Below are 16,048 nucleotides of genomic sequence, written 5' to 3'. Positions count from 1 at the left end.
GGTTTGGGGTCTGTGACTGTGAAAGGCTTTATCAATACTATTTGAGAATTTATTTCTGTTCAAATATAAATTCTCAAATAAATCTCAAGTATTTCTTTCAAAACTATTGAAAAAGTATATATTTATTAGTATAATAGTCCTTTTACATATAATCTCCGAGAGGAAACCACTCCTGGTGTAGAAGCACCTAGATTCAAGATCAAGTTAGTGGCTAAAAAGTTTTTTTCCTTTTTTCTTTTTCAAGTTGGAGATGTTTATAAATAACGAGATATTTTCACATGTCTATACCAGCCTTCTACTTTCATTAATAAAACTGAATAATTGGATTTAGAGATTGTATTTTCAAATGGCGCTCTACAAAAATAAATTGCTATATGCAATAACTAGAATGGTTTATGAAGAAAGGTGATCATGCATGTATATATGTTATTAATTAGAGCACACATAAAGACTAAGAACACTAACACTTTAGGTTTGATTTCATGAAATGTAAAAGAGGGGAGTTGCTTCAAATTACAACAACTCTATAGGTTAATCACATTGTTCACAATACATGACTAAAGTTTCTTAAGAACACAAGAACAAGCTTTAAAAGAATAACTCTCTTTTATTGATGATTAGAAAACTCTCTAAAAACTAAACACCAAAGCTCTCTTAATGTTCTCACAACTCTTGAGGTTACAACTCAACTTAAGAGATGTATTTATATAAGGCACAACTTTGCTAATCCTTTTACAATTAGAATTTAGATAACTCCTAAACCTAATAGAAACTTCTAGGCCTTTCTTATTCTTTAACCTCCTCATTAAAGACTACTTGGGCTTTAAGTTAACTTTGAAGTTTACCCAACAATGCCTATATATATGAGAGACTACTTAGATAACCTAATTAGAGGATGAGTTGATATAAAGATAATAGTTTGGATTTTATGTGTACTCTCATAGTTATTGTTCTTGTTGTTATGTTTGTGCTTTGGATTGTTTTGTCGCGCCAAGATGCTTTCCATATGGACCGAAATAGAGATGTAGCGTGAATGACAAAAATAGCCTCTACTTAAACATTGCCGACCTTAAAACGACATCTAACGAAGAAAAACGACATCTAACCAAATATTAGAGACTAATGAATAATGAGGGAATAAATTTGTTGGATTTCAATTTCATACAGATATTTTTGTTTGCGACATAAAAAATCCGGAGTCACCAATCACATAACCCACAGAGAGCTTGACCCAAATCGTTTCTTCTTCATCAACGACGCCATTTACGTTTCTCCACATTCTTTCTTCTTCGTCTCTCACTAAATTCAATTACTCTTCATCACCAACCTTCTGTACTGTCCCCGGAAACGATGCGATGAGATGTTCCTTGTTAACTCCGACTTCTTACCGATTTCATTACCCAAACCCGTTTCGATCTCTTGAATCGATTCCTCCCCTTTCAAATTCACGTTATCGCATCGAATCTGGATCTCCCTCTTCTTTCAAGGTACCGAAATTTTCTCTTCACCGGAGATTGATTGATTGATGATACCTATGGCAGAAGGCAGAAGCGTTCAACGTTCTGTATTTACAAACTTCGAATCCATAAACTCTCGTGTTTGATAGCTTCTTCTCGTTTCTAATTTATATTTTGGATTCATTGCAGTTCAGTGCGCCGAGCTTGCAGAGACATAGCTCTGTCTCGGTTAAAGCATTTGATGATGTAAGTATTCAAAATCCATTTCAGATTTATTTGCATTCTTTGACATACTTTTGGTTTTTGACTAACCATGTCTAGCATCAAAGTTTATATTGTTCTTTCTTTTCTTTTTGCCTTAGGATACATTTGATTTCTATACCGGTGACATATTTGCTGCTACTTATGCTATTTCGTCGAGTGAAGGCGAAGAGAGCGATGGGGATTATGCTTTGAATGTGGTTACCGAAACTACTGCACAGAAGCTAGGAAAGTTTCCAAGAGGTCGCAAAAAGCACAGGCACGTTTTATTTTAACCATGACTCTACTTTTTGTTGAACCCACTAGAATGTGTATGTAAGTGAAGTGTAGGTATCAAGTGAAAGGAGGCTATGAGTCATTTGATTACTATCATAGCAGACTGGGTTTTGTTCCCTAGAGATTCTTTCTAGTTGTTAGTCTTATGACAGACTGTTCTCTACTCTTAAGCATCATTTACCACCATCTCTATGTTTCGTTTTATCCACTAGAATGTGTATGAAAGTGTAGTAACAAGTACTTTCATTTGTTTTGACATTGCTTTTTTTTGCAATATGCAGAATCAGATATGGGATTAATTTGGGGCTTCTTGCTTTTTTGTCACTGCTGCTTCTACTGATGGACTCTTTTGCTTGGAAGATTGTTAGACTACCTTTGCCTCCATATTTCTTAAGCATGCCCTTCTTCACATCGGCGATTCTAGTTACCTTAGCTGGTTATATTTTTGTTCCGCTTCTAGACAGACTGAGAGTGCATGAGCCAATTAGGACATTAGGGCCAGTTCCACATAACCGCAGACCAACAATCCCGACAATGGGTGGGTTGTTTTTTGTTCCAATTGGTGTTGTTGTTGCAATAGCCTTGAATAAAGTTTCATCCATCGAAGTCTTGGGAGCAGCAGCCGCAACTGTAGCATTTGCAGCCATTGGGCTAATTGATGACTCCTTAAGCCTCTACAGTGAGAATAATAATGGTTTATCTGCAAAGATACAACTTCTTTTGGAGGTTTTTTTTAACTAATTCTTCATCTGTATCTTGTGATTTTCAACGTTTTCATCCTCTTAACTTGATCCATCTGCATCCATCACAGGCAGCTGTTGGGACTTGCTTTGCGTTTTGGTTGGAGACTGCAAGCTTATCATCTCCTTATGGCATGTATAGCCTCTTATAACTAATCTGATCAACGCATATATGATGGTAACTCGCGTATCTACTTTCATATGAATGTACTTGAGAATAAGAATCCACATGATTATATTCAAACCAGTCCACAAATTAGCTTTGTAGAGTTCTAAAAGTCTGAAAAATTGAGTATTTCAGAAGTTTACATAACCATCTTCTTGAATCTGAATTTTTTTTCCAGGAAAATGTTGGTCCCCTTGCCTTCACCATTAGGTCTTGTTTTCTTGGGAAAACTTTACCTACTGTTGACATCGTTTTACTTTGTTTCCATGGGAAACTTAGTCAAAGCAACCGATGGTCTCGATGGATTGGCGGGAGGTATTGCTGCTTTGTGTTTTGTTGCAATGGCAATAGCAGTTCTTCCTATTTGCTCTGGTGAGTCCCTAACTATTATACCAAATCATTTACTTACACCTTTATAAGATTCACAAATCTAGAAAGCATTGCATTCCAAGTGAAGATAGTGTGTGTGGCTCACTACTTTCAAAATGTATTGTCTATTCGCGATCAGATCTCTCTGTATTTGGAGCTTCGATGGCTGGAGCTTGTTTTGGGTTTCTGCTTCACAATCGATACAGAGCATCAGTTTCCATGGGAGATACAGGATCCTTGGCTCTAGGTGGAGCTTTGGCTGCAATGGCTGCTTGCTCAGGAATGTTCTTCCCGTTGTTCATATCGTCTGGTGTCGCAGTTTTGGAAGCTTCTTCTGTCATTATACAGGTAAAAAAATAGAACATCTTTCTTAACTCACAATCGCAACACAACCCCAATCCCAACCCCTGATGATGGATGTGTATTCTGGCATGCAGGTCGTGTATTACTCGACAACTAAGCGTTTAAAAGGAAAAGGGCGTCGGATATTCAAGACTATACCGTTTCATCATCACCTTAGGCTAAACGGTTTAAAGGAGCCAATGATAGTAACGATGGCATATGTAATATCCTCTTTGCTCTCTCTTTCAGCAGCTTACATAGGTCTTATTTCTGCATAAGCCTCTTTTTCTTTTTTGCTTCCCCTCTACCCAATTTTTGTTTTCTTGAATTCTTTTAAATAGAGTAATGTTTATTATAGCGACTACTTTTATAAAAGAGTAGGCTACACAAATTTTACGGTTAAATCACATCAATAAGATTTTATTATAGGCTATAACCATTTTATTTTCTCTAATCTTCAACCTTTTTTACGATTTTAATTGGCAATCTAGAATAATAGAAATGCTAGAGATTTGCTATTGTGTTATTCTACTCTTACCAACTTGATGCTTTTAAGTTTTAGCACACATAAAAGAAAAAAAGAAACAGTCTTGATGTTATGTTTTCTTTTTACTATAGTCTAAAGAAACAAATATTTTAAAAACTTGAGCTGGAAATGATCGAGCAAATTTTATTGATGTGATTTAACCGTAATTTGTGTAGTTTTCAACTTTTCATCAAGGCCTACTCTTTTATAAAAATTTCCAATGGATCTAGATCACTTTTCTTGTTTTTCTCTCAACTTTGATGACAAAGTGAAGTAAAGAGAGAAAAAGTAAAGGAACAAAGTTCATATAAATAGACTGGCTACCAAAAATTTCATTAGGTACAATTATATATAGTTTGTTAGTGTTTTAGTCGATAGAATCAGAGACTTTTTTTTACCCATGCATTTGTAATCATTTCGATGATCGTTAAGTCCACCGCGAGACATGAAATATAATGTGAATTTGTAAAAAGCAACCCTAATAGAAATTAGGTTTGCCTTTTGTTATCTTCGCAATTCTCGAGATCTGACAGAGATTATCACTTCTTAAACCTTAATCCATCAAGATTCTAACGAAACCATAAAAACTTTGGAATAGTCAAAAGACAAATACATGAAAATTAAGAATTGACACAAAATACAAAATAAATAATTAGTTATTCGAACATGTTATTACAAAATTATTAGTTCTACATAATCATCTTTACTTTCATATTTTTCTTTTATTATTATTATTATTTTTGTCAAAGACATTTGTTTCTATTACAATTCGTTTTATTACTAAAATGCACTTAAATTTTTTGATGAAAAATAACATTGAAAAGATGTATGACCACATTCTCTCTAAATGTTAATTTCTTCTCTCCTTTTTTCTTAAATTTTTGTTTTGCCAAGCTGAGGTTGCCCTTGTTTCATGCAATACATCGAATATGTAGTTACTAATTAATGATGTGGCTACATCTAAAATATTACTGTGAAAATTAACTCATTGATGATACGAAGATTACATAATGAGATCAATTAACTCTCTTGTTCTATAAATGATTAGTTATAACAGATCTATGAGCATATTATGCATAAATTTCATCATTGGAGCCAAGAACAAGTGGATTATTTGATTGCCTATGAGACCAAATTGAAAAGCTAAAATTATTACTTATTTATTCCCTTTGGTAACACATAAAGTCAAAAATCTCACATGTGAGTGGTGTGTGAGTCTGTATTAGCATACACATATATGTGTGTGCATATATTAAGTTATCAAGGAGAACAGGGATGTGATCATAATACAATTACATGAAAATCCCCAAGCAGATAATATTTTTTTACTTGAAACAAAAAAAAAACTTTTTGACTTGTTATATTATGATCATGATTATGTTGGATGGTATCTTGGATTTGGTGATTGAATTTATAACATCAAGGAAAATTAACATTATAATAATGATCATTTTGAATTTGGCCCATCCCTCCTCCATGATCAAATTGAATATCATTTCTTTAATTAGTAAACCTTCAAATCATTCCATTAAAAGCCTCTTTTGCACCAGCCATCACATGCATCCTCTCTATTTGTCTATCTCCCTCTTCCATCTCACATACTTATATATTTCATGCATGTCATGTGTATATATTTCATGAGTTTTGTCTAGTTCATAGAACTGATGAACTGATTTAGAGAGAGAGAGATATATAGGGAAATTTAGAGAGTGGTTTGTGTGCTTTGAGATTCTTTGTGTGTGTGTGTGTGATTAATTACTATTGAGATTGAGATCAGAATGAAAATCTCCAAATCTCTCTGGAGTGTTATGATTTCTATTCTCTTCTATCTTACTTCTGCTCCACCATTTGTGATTTGCTCATCTCTTGAAGTCACCATTGATAACCATTCACCAAGCAATCTCAAGACTAAAGGATCCCTAGAACAAGATAAGGTATTACTTCTTGCATTTTATGGTTTCGTAATTGTTTCTTGTTTCTTCAATAATAAAAACTTATATATTACTCTTTTTTCGTCGTTTATATATTACAATACTATACATTTTACGTTTTTTACTACTATAATTCTAAATTTACACATATTTATCTTAAATTTATATGGCAGTTGAGTCATCAAATGATAAATAGCATAAAGCTTCATGGCATTCTCTTATGGGTTTCCATGGGCTTTCTTATGCCAGTGGGGATTCTCTTCATTAGAATGGCCAATAAAGCTCATGAAAATGGAATAAAAGTTAAAGTGTTCTTCTACCTTCATGTCATTTTCCAGGTAAATTAATTATTTTTAGCCACTCCATACATATTTCTATGATGTAAACGGTGTATTTTTTTTGTTGTTGAGAATTTTGTATCATTTTCAAATTTTGAGATATGAAAAGTATTTCTATTTACAAATTTATCTTTAGTTCAAACTCATGATGACATCTCAGTGATCTCACTTTAATCATTTTCTCCACTATAAATATAATATCGAAAATGCTATTTAAGGGATAAAACTATATGATAGATAAGGGAGATATGATTTTTAAAAACTGAAAAACAACAAGCACTCATAGTCTTAGATTTACTCAATTTCAACAGCTAGATATACATGCATCGAAATTAATTTCAAAAAGATAGCTTATGAAGGAATTGCTTCTTGAATTTGCTATATAGCTTTGATCATGATTTCTTGAATATTAAGGGAAAGGAACTATAAGGACACACTATGATTACACTCTTACACACATAGTACTCAAATCCATATAGTAAATAAAGCAAGTCCTTAAATCAATATATATCCATAACTCTTAAATACTTATCTTTTTTTTTTTTTTTTGAATAAGCAGATACTGGCAGTAGTTTTAGCAACAATAGGAGCTATACTGTCTTTAAGAACATTGGAGAACTCTTTTGACAACAACCATCAAAGACTTGGTTTGGCTCTTTATGCTGCCATGTGGCTCCAATTCTTGACCGGTGTCTTCAAGCCCTCAAGGTACATATATATACACGTAACATATACATCTTTTTTATGTACCTATATATTTACATATGCCTCACCCTTGTTACGATTCTATTGGATTCATTGTAGAGGGAGCAAAAGGAGGTTAAGATGGTTCTTATTGCATTGGATACTTGGAACAATAGTGTCAATAGTTGGCATAGTAAACATATACACAGGCATACAAGCTTATCAAAAGAAGACATCATTAAGTAGAGACTCAAGTCTTTGGACAATCTTGTTCACAGTTCAAGTCACTTGTCTTGTCTTCTTCTATCTATATCAAGACAAATGGGAACATTTTCAAAAGCAAAGAGTTGTTCTTGACGAATTGGATCATCAAAATAATAACACAAATGGAAGAAATAACCAAAGCATCCAAGTGGTAACGAGAAATGATCATGAACAAAAGGTCATGGTTCCTCAGCCTTGTCGCAAAAGTAATGCACTTGTGAATCTGTTTAAATTGATTTGATTGGTGTGAAATGTCAATTATATAAGGATTTTTTGTTTCTTTCCTACATTTTTTTTAATGATATATACGGTTGGTTTTGCTTCGGTTTGTTTTTGTAGTGGATCTTGTAAGTACATGTTTTTTTTTGTCTTCCTTTCAGTGTATAGTATTTGGATAGTTCATTTGTTTAACATGGTAAAAGAAATGAAAAAAAGTAAGGATTGTGGTACATAACCCATATGTTTATCATTCATTTGCGAAAAAACATCATAAACGATAGCATATTATTTTGGTCGATGATACATGCGATAAACATATACAATTTATCGAGTACTCAAAAATGTTGTTGGTAGATTTTGAAGGTGAAATTTGATTAGGAAAAGTTTTAGTACTTATCTTTTGTTTCGTTAACATCATCATCTTTAAACAATGTTGGATTTCTTAGTCTACAAATTTTCGGTGAGTTGACGTCACACACTTCCCTTGCGAGTGGTTGGACATGACGCGGGATTAATTTTGGGCCTAATCAACCGAAGAAAGGCCCAACAGTGATTAATAAAGCCCAAATTAATTGATATGAATTTAACTTCCGATTTATTTTTTAATTTTGGGTGGAATGTTTACAAAAACTTCTTCGATCGAACACATACTAGAGAGATTCAAAGCTCTCCTTCGTAGATTCGTGTATTGTACAGATTTGTAGAGAACGAGAGAGAGAGGAGAACAAAATGGTAGGCGAAGAGGAGACGAAGAAGAGAGTAGTCACTGAATCGCTAGGATGGTTAACGGAATCTTCGATTATGCCAAAGAAGCATCGCGCCATCGAAGGTGTTGGTCCTTCCTCAATCATGGAGCTTAAAGCTCAGCTCTATAAGTCTCAGGAGGAAGCTAAACAGACAAAGGATTTTACGGGATCCGATGCTCAATACCATCGCGCCAAAGAAAGGATTGCCGCCAAAGATTCTTTCGCCGCGAAAAACTCCGGCGTCGAAAGTCGCAATTTAAAGTAAGTCTGAAATTCATCGAATTCGAATCCTTCCTCTGGTTTTTATTGTTGTTATTGCTTTCAATTTGATGAAACGAGCACATTTGGTAAGTAGGGTTGGGTTAGGGTTTGAAATTCCCTTATTGTGTATATTCTTTAGATTAAGATTGGATGATAATTTTCTTAGGAAATAGAGATTGCTTGTAAATTAGGCTATTGATCTTTAGTTATCGTGTCTATCGTTCTGATTAAGATTAGATAGTAATCAAACTTCGTAGCTTAAGTAGATACATTGCTCTGAGATGATTAAGCAAAAAAACTTGTAAGATTTTAGGATTATGTTATGATGTAGAAGAATGTCAAATTGGCTGTGTTGTATGATATTGTGTAACTATCTTCATTAGTTTCAGTGTTTTGCTATGGTTCAGAATTACTTAGGATCAAGATGATAGGATCATCAAGTTTAGCTTTCATGAGGATCAATTTTACTTTAGTTTGTTCTTATATACGACAGTGGTTTTGTATGTTGGAAATGAAGGGACAAGCTTGAGCACAAAGCTGTAAAAGATGGAGCAGTTAGTTATGCCGCATTGGAGAAAAAGGCTCAGTTGTATGATAAACTTGCTAGAGGAGAGCTTTCTGATGAAGAAGGTGAAGAGAAGTACTGTGTTGACTTCTTTAGGAAAGGAATTCAACATGAAGATCCAAAACCATCAAGCACTTACAACAGTTCCATTTCAGCACCACCTGAAGATTTCAAGCAAGATGGTGAAGATGATGGTTCGCTTTTTAGCACCAAATTTGCTGGACTTGGACATGCAATTGGGACAGCTGATGTAGGTCAACACGTGCGCATGGTCAGGTAATTAGTTGTCTGATAATAGCTTGTAGATAGAAGGAAATAAGTCCATTGTTATAGATTTTACTCTGTTTTTTAGGAAGTGAATCAATATCTCTCTCTGATTCTGCCTATTGTTTATCGAAAATCTTTTGTGTAGGGAGGTTCATGAGGAAGTCAATCAAGCGAGAGAAAAGGCAACCGAGTTAAAGCAAAGGAGACAAGAGCAAGCAACAAATCGTCGGGAGAAACTCAAACAAGCTTATCTTCGGAAGCAGCTCGAGAAACTAAAGGCTCAACAACAACAACAAGAAGATGAACAAAAAACTTGATTTTTCGCTTCGCCAAGCTATTGGATTTTGAGTTGCGGCCTGAACGCAGAGAAGACAATGACAGAGTTGTCCACCGAACCCGAATGAGTAATATGGCTGCAACAAGAACACGTAAGCCATCATTAAGGGATGAAGCTGTATCCATATGCTCTTAAAAGCGATTTATGTACTGTGGATTGTTGTCAATCAACAGATTCTATACAAAGTTACCAATAGATAATCCTTATAACAAATTTGTTGCATCCACTTAGACATGGCAAGTATTTTCCCACAGATTTTAAATTGCTTAGTAATAATAATAAGACTTGGCAACTTATATAATTACGCGGATCTTTCAAGTATAATATATAAAATCTAATCTCAATACAAACACAAAGGACAATTTGGCCGAGTGGTCTAAGGCGCCAGATTTAGGCTCTGGTCCGAAAGGGCGTGGGTTCAAATCCCACAGTTGTCATTTAGATTTATTTTTTCCAGACTTTTTATAAGATTTAGAGACTAAAAAACTTTTTAAAATAAGTATAACATAGATTGTTGCCTAAACGAATATTGTTACGTAACTGTAAGGTTTAACTTTGATTTTGGTCCACAACAGAAGAGCTTAAGCCTTTTACCCATGTTTGATCAGTTTTGGATGCTAAGATATAGAGAGTGTGCATAGTCTTCACTCTTCACTCTTCAAATTGATAATGTTATGTTTCAGTAGAACGATCAACGCAAATAGTGAAAGCCTAATGAGTGGCCAATCATCAAAATTAGAGCGAATAAAAAGGAACAAAAAAAAAGAAGACAATGAGTTTAATACTTTTTAGCCTCAACAAGTTTCAATCTTATTTTTTTTGTAAGTATCTAGCTAGTTCTATAAAATTTATTTAACTTAGTGATTAGATAAAAGGGAACAAAAAAAAAAATGACTTTGGTGTTTGCTAGCCTCTACCTCAAGTCCTCAACCCATCATTTTATTTGTGAATTAGGTAGATAAAAATTTAAAAACGGACACCTAAAAAATCTAAATTCTAAATCTGAAATTTTAAACTCTTTTAATTTTTTTCTAGTAAAATGTTACGAAAGTAAATCGTTTGTCCCATAACTGTTAATAAATGGTAAAATCATTCGATAAAACAGTCGTTTTTTTTCTCTTTTTTCATGAAAAAACTTATTCCCATTGCCACTAAATGGAATTATTTAGAAAAAAATAAAATACCTCTTCTTTCTTGGCAAGTTCCCGGAAAAAAATATGGATTGGGAAAAGGATAGTATTGTAGTTACATTTATTTCCTCTATCTGTTTCCTTCCTTCTATTTATTCTTGATTGACTCTCATCACCAACGAATATGTACTAGTAATTTCTACTAACAAGCGAGGAAGAAGCAAGAGAAATTATAACGCGAAATTCACTTCTTTGGAACGTATATTTTTTTTTCTTTCAGCAGCCAATGGCGAAAAGGCTGCCATTGATTTTCCTCCTTACTTCACATTTTTTAGTATCGGGTAGGATTTTCTTTTCTTGATTGATAATAACAATGGTTTTTTGTTAATTGTTTCTTATTTCTAAGCTTAATGTTGCTCGCAGGAGTGTTGTCCATGAGTATCCTTACCATAGAGAACAAGTGCAATCACACAGTTTGGCCAGTTATCTTCTCATGGAACGTTGACTCACAAGTCTCCCCAACAGGCTTTGCTCTCAGAAGAGGGGAGGCTCGAGCCCTACAGGCGCCATCTTCATGGTACGGTCTTATCTCGGCTAGGACGCTATGCTCCATCGACTCAACAGGAACATTCTCTTGCGCCACAGGAGACTGCGAATCGGGTACGATCGAGTGTCCTGGCAATTACGGTTGGGCTCCGGTGACTTATGTCTACTTTAGAATGAACAGCTACACCATCAGTGTTGAGTACGGTTACAACCTTCCACTAATGGTGGTCCCTTCACAGCGTAGCCGGACATGTATCAGCGCTGGTTGCGTTGTTGAACTGAAAAAGACTTGTCCAAAAGATCTTATGAAAATGTCCAGAGAAAATCTAGTCGCCTGTAGTAGCACGTGCATGGAGTTTGATACTCCGGAGGCTTGTTGCACCCGAGACTTCAAGTCAAAGCAAAACTGCAAGCCGACAGTGTACACGCAGAACTTTGAGCGAGCTTGCCCACTCGCTCATATCTACGCCTATGATGATAACAATAGCACCGTTACATGCCTAAACTCTACTGACTACGTCATCACGTTTTGTCCTTCAAACAAAACTAATTAGAGTTGAATAAATATCCCCTCTGAGCTTTTATTTCCATTTTTCTAGGGGTTGATTACGTCAAAAAATCATATGTTCCAACTTCGACTAGTCAATCGAAACATGTTCTTTGAGTCAATGTGTGTAATTTCCTTTCTTTAATAAATTATAAAAAGAATTTGTGTTCCACCTACTTATATTATTTCCACTTGCATTGCATTATAATACATGAACGACGAGATCTCACAAAAAAGGTTACACATTTCTTCAAACTTAAAAGATAAAGATCCCAAAAAGGTTGATAAAGCTTAGGTAAATAAGCCTTTGCAATTTACTATACAGTCTATACTATAAACATATATAAACTAGATGTATAAAAAGCAATTTGCATCATGATACCAATAGTGCCATTGACTATAATAACAACACCTTCACATGCCCAAAGAAACTTCCATAAATATCACTTTCCGTCTCTAGTTTGATGGGGCCAGGGGACGACTACGTACGTCAAACATTACATGCCTCCAATTTCGACTAGTCAATCTTTTTTTTCCCCAAAAAGATATATGGATGCATTACTAGGTGAAATTGTTGGACTTTTCAGTTAATAAATTAGCTGATGCTGTCCACAAAAGATGGAGAACAATATCTTCTAAAGTAGTAAATGAATGGCTTATTCCATGAGGCAGTACTAGATAGGGTACAATAATTAGAATTTAACCTAGAGATGATATTTATGATGTGCATGCATATAATATTTCATACTAATTATTAAAAGTTATTTAATATAAATCAAATAATTGATATTTGATGTTTAATGGGATTTTGGTTGGGTTGATATGTCCGAAACCGGACACCAACATGAGAGTCGATGATATCCTTACCATGGAGATTAGAGAACAAATGCGACCACACTGTGTGGACAATTTCCTGGAAAATCTGTTTCTTTTCTTTTTTTTTATAATAGTTGTCAATTTTTTTCATTTTAAAATTTAAATTATAGTTAATTAATGATTAATTTATTGGCTATGAACTTTTATATACCAATCCATATTGACCAACAATGAAGAAGCACAAAGCAAGAAAAAACATATATAACACAAAGTGTATTGTAGTACGTATATATTCACTCTTTGGAACGTTTTGGTTTTCGTTTAAGCCAATGACGAAGAGGTCGCCATTAATTCTCCTCCTTGCTTCACACTTGTTCGTATCAGGTACCATTTTTTACCAGATTGGTCGACGATTCTTTGATTTGCTGATCATTTATTTTTCTTTCTTATCTTTATTTTATTCCTAGGAGTGTTTTCCAATAGTATCATAACCATAGAAAACAAATGCAACAACACAATTTGGCCAGTCATCTTCTCATGGCGGTCACAAGTTTCCACCACCGGCTTCACTCTCAAGACCGGAGAGGAACGTGCCATAAACGCACCATCTTCATGGTACGGTCTTATCTCAGCTAGGACTCTTTGCTCCAATGACTCAACAGGAAACTTCTCATGCGCCACGGGAGACTGTGAATCCGGCGAGATCGAGTGTCCCGGCACCTACAAATGGTCTCCTGTAACTTACGTCATATTTAGAATCGATGACGGACAAATCAACAGCTATATCATCAGCCTCGAGTTCGGTTACAACCTTCCACTAACGGTTGTTCCGTCAAACCCGGCATGTATCAGCTCAGGTTGTATGGTTGACTTGAACAAGACATGTCCAAATGATCTTAAGGAATTCTCCAGGAGAGGTTTAGTCGCCTGCAAAAGTGCGTGTCGACAATCCGCATCCGATGAGAATTGTTGCACTAATTACTTCAAGTATAAGCAAACTTGTAAGCCGACACCGTACGTACAGAACTTCGACCGTGCTTGCCCATCCGCTTATAGCTACCCCTTCAGCGGTAATAACAGTACCTTCACATGCACAAATTCAACTGATTACGTGATCACGTTTTGTCCCTCCTCCATTCCCAACACCACAAGGTAATTAAATTCCCCTAAGCTATATATATATGATACATATTTTTGTTAGGTAGATAGTCATTTTTAGCAAAATTAAGTGATGATACTTTCGTAAATAATGTAGTGCATTTTTTCACGTTTGTTTTTTTCTTTTCTTAAAACATCATACTATATATGTAAAATGACATGTTACTACATACAATTTGGCCATTTACTATGAATTTTCTTTCATTTTGTCTTCTATCAATTATAAAAAATAGCCAACTAGAGGCTAGTGGTGTGATTATATATCTTATCGAAACGCCCACACATATGGCAACTAGTGCGTAGTTGTTTAAGTTGGGGGAGACGAAAAATCAAAAGACGTTTGTAGTCTATGTAAAGACGTTGATATTTATTTTCTTTGGAAACCCACCAACCCAAAATTTTCTTGAAATGATAAATATATATACATTTCATGATTTAGGTTATAGTTGTGTAATATAATGGTACTTTATATTTTTGGTTGCTTTGGATGCAAGCTGATAAATGTAATTGTGTTATTTGATTGGAAAACAATACCAGCAGCTCGATGGCTCAACTACCACAACCAAAACGTAAGTTTATTTTTGTTTTCTTCATCCTATAATATGTATGCACTTTATTATTATTTTTTTTTAAATGAATGTTAATCCTAGTTTTTGTTTGAAATTTTCGCAGATAATTCTCTACGGAAGTTAAAACCGATACTTGGTACCACCTTCATTGCAACCACATCTCTGTTGCCGCCCTATCATTTATCATGTACATGACACCTAAGTTTTGCTTCTTTTTTTTCTCTTCCAGGAGGCTCAGCAGCTTTAATTGTGTTGATCAGTATTGTTGTGATTGCGCTAGTAGTGAGAGCGAGGCATGCGAAAAGAAAGAGTGAATTGAACGACGAGAACATTGAAGCGGTTGTGATGTTGAAACGTTATAGCTTTGAAAAAGTCAAGAAGATGACAAACTCGTTTGATCATGTTATTGGGAAAGGAGGATTTGGAACTGTCTATAAAGGAAAACTACCCGATGCCAGCGGCCGAGATATTGCTCTGAAGATCTTGAAAGAGTCAAAAGGGAATGGAGAAGAGTTCATCAATGAACTAGTTAGCATGAGTAGAGCTTCTCATGTTAACATCGTTTCTCTTTTTGGATTTTGCTATGAAGGGAGCCAGAGAGCTATTATCTACGAGTTCATGCCGAATGGATCCCTTGACAAGTTTATATCCGAGAATATGTCAACAAAGATAGAGTGGAAAACATTATACAACATCGCGGTAGGTGTTGCTCGTGGGCTCGAGTACTTGCACAATAGTTGTGTATCCAAGATTGTGCATTTCGATATAAAGCCACAGAATATACTCATAGACGAAGACTTATGCCCGAAGATTTCGGATTTCGGTCTTGCTAAGCTATGCAAAAAGAAAGAAAGTATCATATCAATGTTAGACGCGAGAGGGACAGTAGGGTACATTGCTCCTGAAATGTTTTCCAAGAACTATGGAGGAGTTTCGCATAAGTCAGATGTGTATAGTTATGGAATGGTGGTTCTTGAGATGATTGGGGCAACGAAAAGAGAAGAAGTTGAAACTTCTGCGACCGATAAAAGTTCAATGTACTTTCCTGATTGGGTCTATGAGGATCTTGAGAGGAAAGAAACCATGAGACTATTAGAAGATCATATAATCGAAGAAGAAGAAGAAGAGAAGATAGTGAAGAGAATGACATTAGTGGGTTTGTGGTGTATACAAACCAATCCATCTGATCGTCCACCAATGAGAAAAGTTGTTGAAATGTTAGAGGGCAGTCGTCTAGAAGCTCTACAGGTTCCACCTAAGCCTCTCTTGAATTTACACGTAGTAACGGATTGGGAAACTTCTGAAGATAGTCAACAGACTTCTAGACTCTCGACACAAAGCTTGTTAGAGAGAAAAACTCGTTCGAATTACCAATATACTGTGGAAGCGGTTTAAGATATTGTGTAATAGAAAAAAGGATGTTGTCAAAATGTTGGGATCTTCTTGTTGGTTTCTTTTCTTGATGACTTAATTTTGTTGATCTTTATGATTACATTATTCATGTGTAAGTATCAGCCCAAAACAAATACTATT

General features: G+C 35.0%; 4 protein-coding genes and 2 non-coding genes across 7 annotated transcripts; all 6 read left to right on the top strand.

The window, feature by feature from the left end:
* The first annotated feature begins 1,145 nt into the window (after window positions 1-1,145).
* Window positions 1,146-4,580, top strand: TRANS11 (translocase 11). The gene is made up of 8 exons (NM_117937.5): window positions 1,146-1,487; window positions 1,647-1,703; window positions 1,820-1,977; window positions 2,276-2,720; window positions 2,806-2,870; window positions 3,079-3,272; window positions 3,409-3,617; window positions 3,707-4,580. The coding sequence occupies exons 1-8, from the start codon at window positions 1,356-1,358 to the stop codon at window positions 3,887-3,889; spliced, it is 1,443 nt and encodes a 480-aa protein (NP_193561.4). The 5' UTR covers window positions 1,146-1,355; the 3' UTR covers window positions 3,890-4,580.
* A 1,335-nt stretch (window positions 4,581-5,915) lies between these two features.
* Window positions 5,916-7,595, top strand: AT4G18260 (Cytochrome b561/ferric reductase transmembrane protein family; the record flags this gene model as incomplete). Its single annotated transcript, NM_117936.3, has 4 exons — window positions 5,916-6,071; window positions 6,242-6,406; window positions 6,966-7,114; window positions 7,211-7,595. 4 exons carry the CDS (start codon window positions 5,916-5,918, stop codon window positions 7,593-7,595), a joined length of 855 nt encoding a protein of 284 aa, NP_193560.2.
* A 573-nt stretch (window positions 7,596-8,168) lies between these two features.
* AT4G02995 lies at window positions 8,169-10,039 on the top strand. 2 transcript variants are annotated; one of them, NR_143995.1, is made up of 3 exons: window positions 8,169-8,580; window positions 9,098-9,421; window positions 9,558-10,039. It is a non-coding gene; the product is annotated as an uncharacterized misc_RNA (transcript). The 2 variants fall into 2 exon arrangements; NR_143996.1 differs by having other exon boundaries at window positions 9,074-9,421.
* Window positions 10,040-10,106: 67 nt separating this feature from the next.
* On the top strand, window positions 10,107-10,186 carry AT4G18255. The gene has a single exon. It is a non-coding gene; the product is annotated as a tRNA-Leu (tRNA).
* Window positions 10,187-11,028: 842 nt separating this feature from the next.
* Window positions 11,029-12,152, top strand: AT4G18253 (receptor Serine/Threonine kinase-like protein). Its single transcript, NM_001341272.1, has 2 exons — window positions 11,029-11,220; window positions 11,303-12,152. Exons 1-2 carry the CDS (start codon window positions 11,166-11,168, stop codon window positions 11,977-11,979), a joined length of 732 nt encoding a protein of 243 aa, NP_001329110.1. The 5' UTR covers window positions 11,029-11,165; the 3' UTR covers window positions 11,980-12,152.
* An 824-nt stretch (window positions 12,153-12,976) lies between these two features.
* Window positions 12,977-16,048, top strand: AT4G18250 (receptor Serine/Threonine kinase-like protein). Its single transcript, NM_001341271.1, has 5 exons — window positions 12,977-13,172; window positions 13,256-13,940; window positions 14,484-14,515; window positions 14,619-14,651; window positions 14,745-16,048. The coding sequence occupies exons 1-5, from the start codon at window positions 13,019-13,021 to the stop codon at window positions 15,908-15,910; spliced, it is 2,070 nt and encodes a 689-aa protein (NP_001319982.1). The 5' UTR covers window positions 12,977-13,018; the 3' UTR covers window positions 15,911-16,048.

The sequence above is a fragment of the Arabidopsis thaliana genome, chromosome 4 (assembly GCF_000001735.4).
Source record: "Arabidopsis thaliana chromosome 4, partial sequence".
Classification (NCBI taxonomy): domain Eukaryota; kingdom Viridiplantae; phylum Streptophyta; class Magnoliopsida; order Brassicales; family Brassicaceae; genus Arabidopsis; species Arabidopsis thaliana.
The sequence above is the reverse complement of the archived record's forward strand: the minus strand, read 5'-3'. Positions and strand labels throughout refer to the sequence as shown.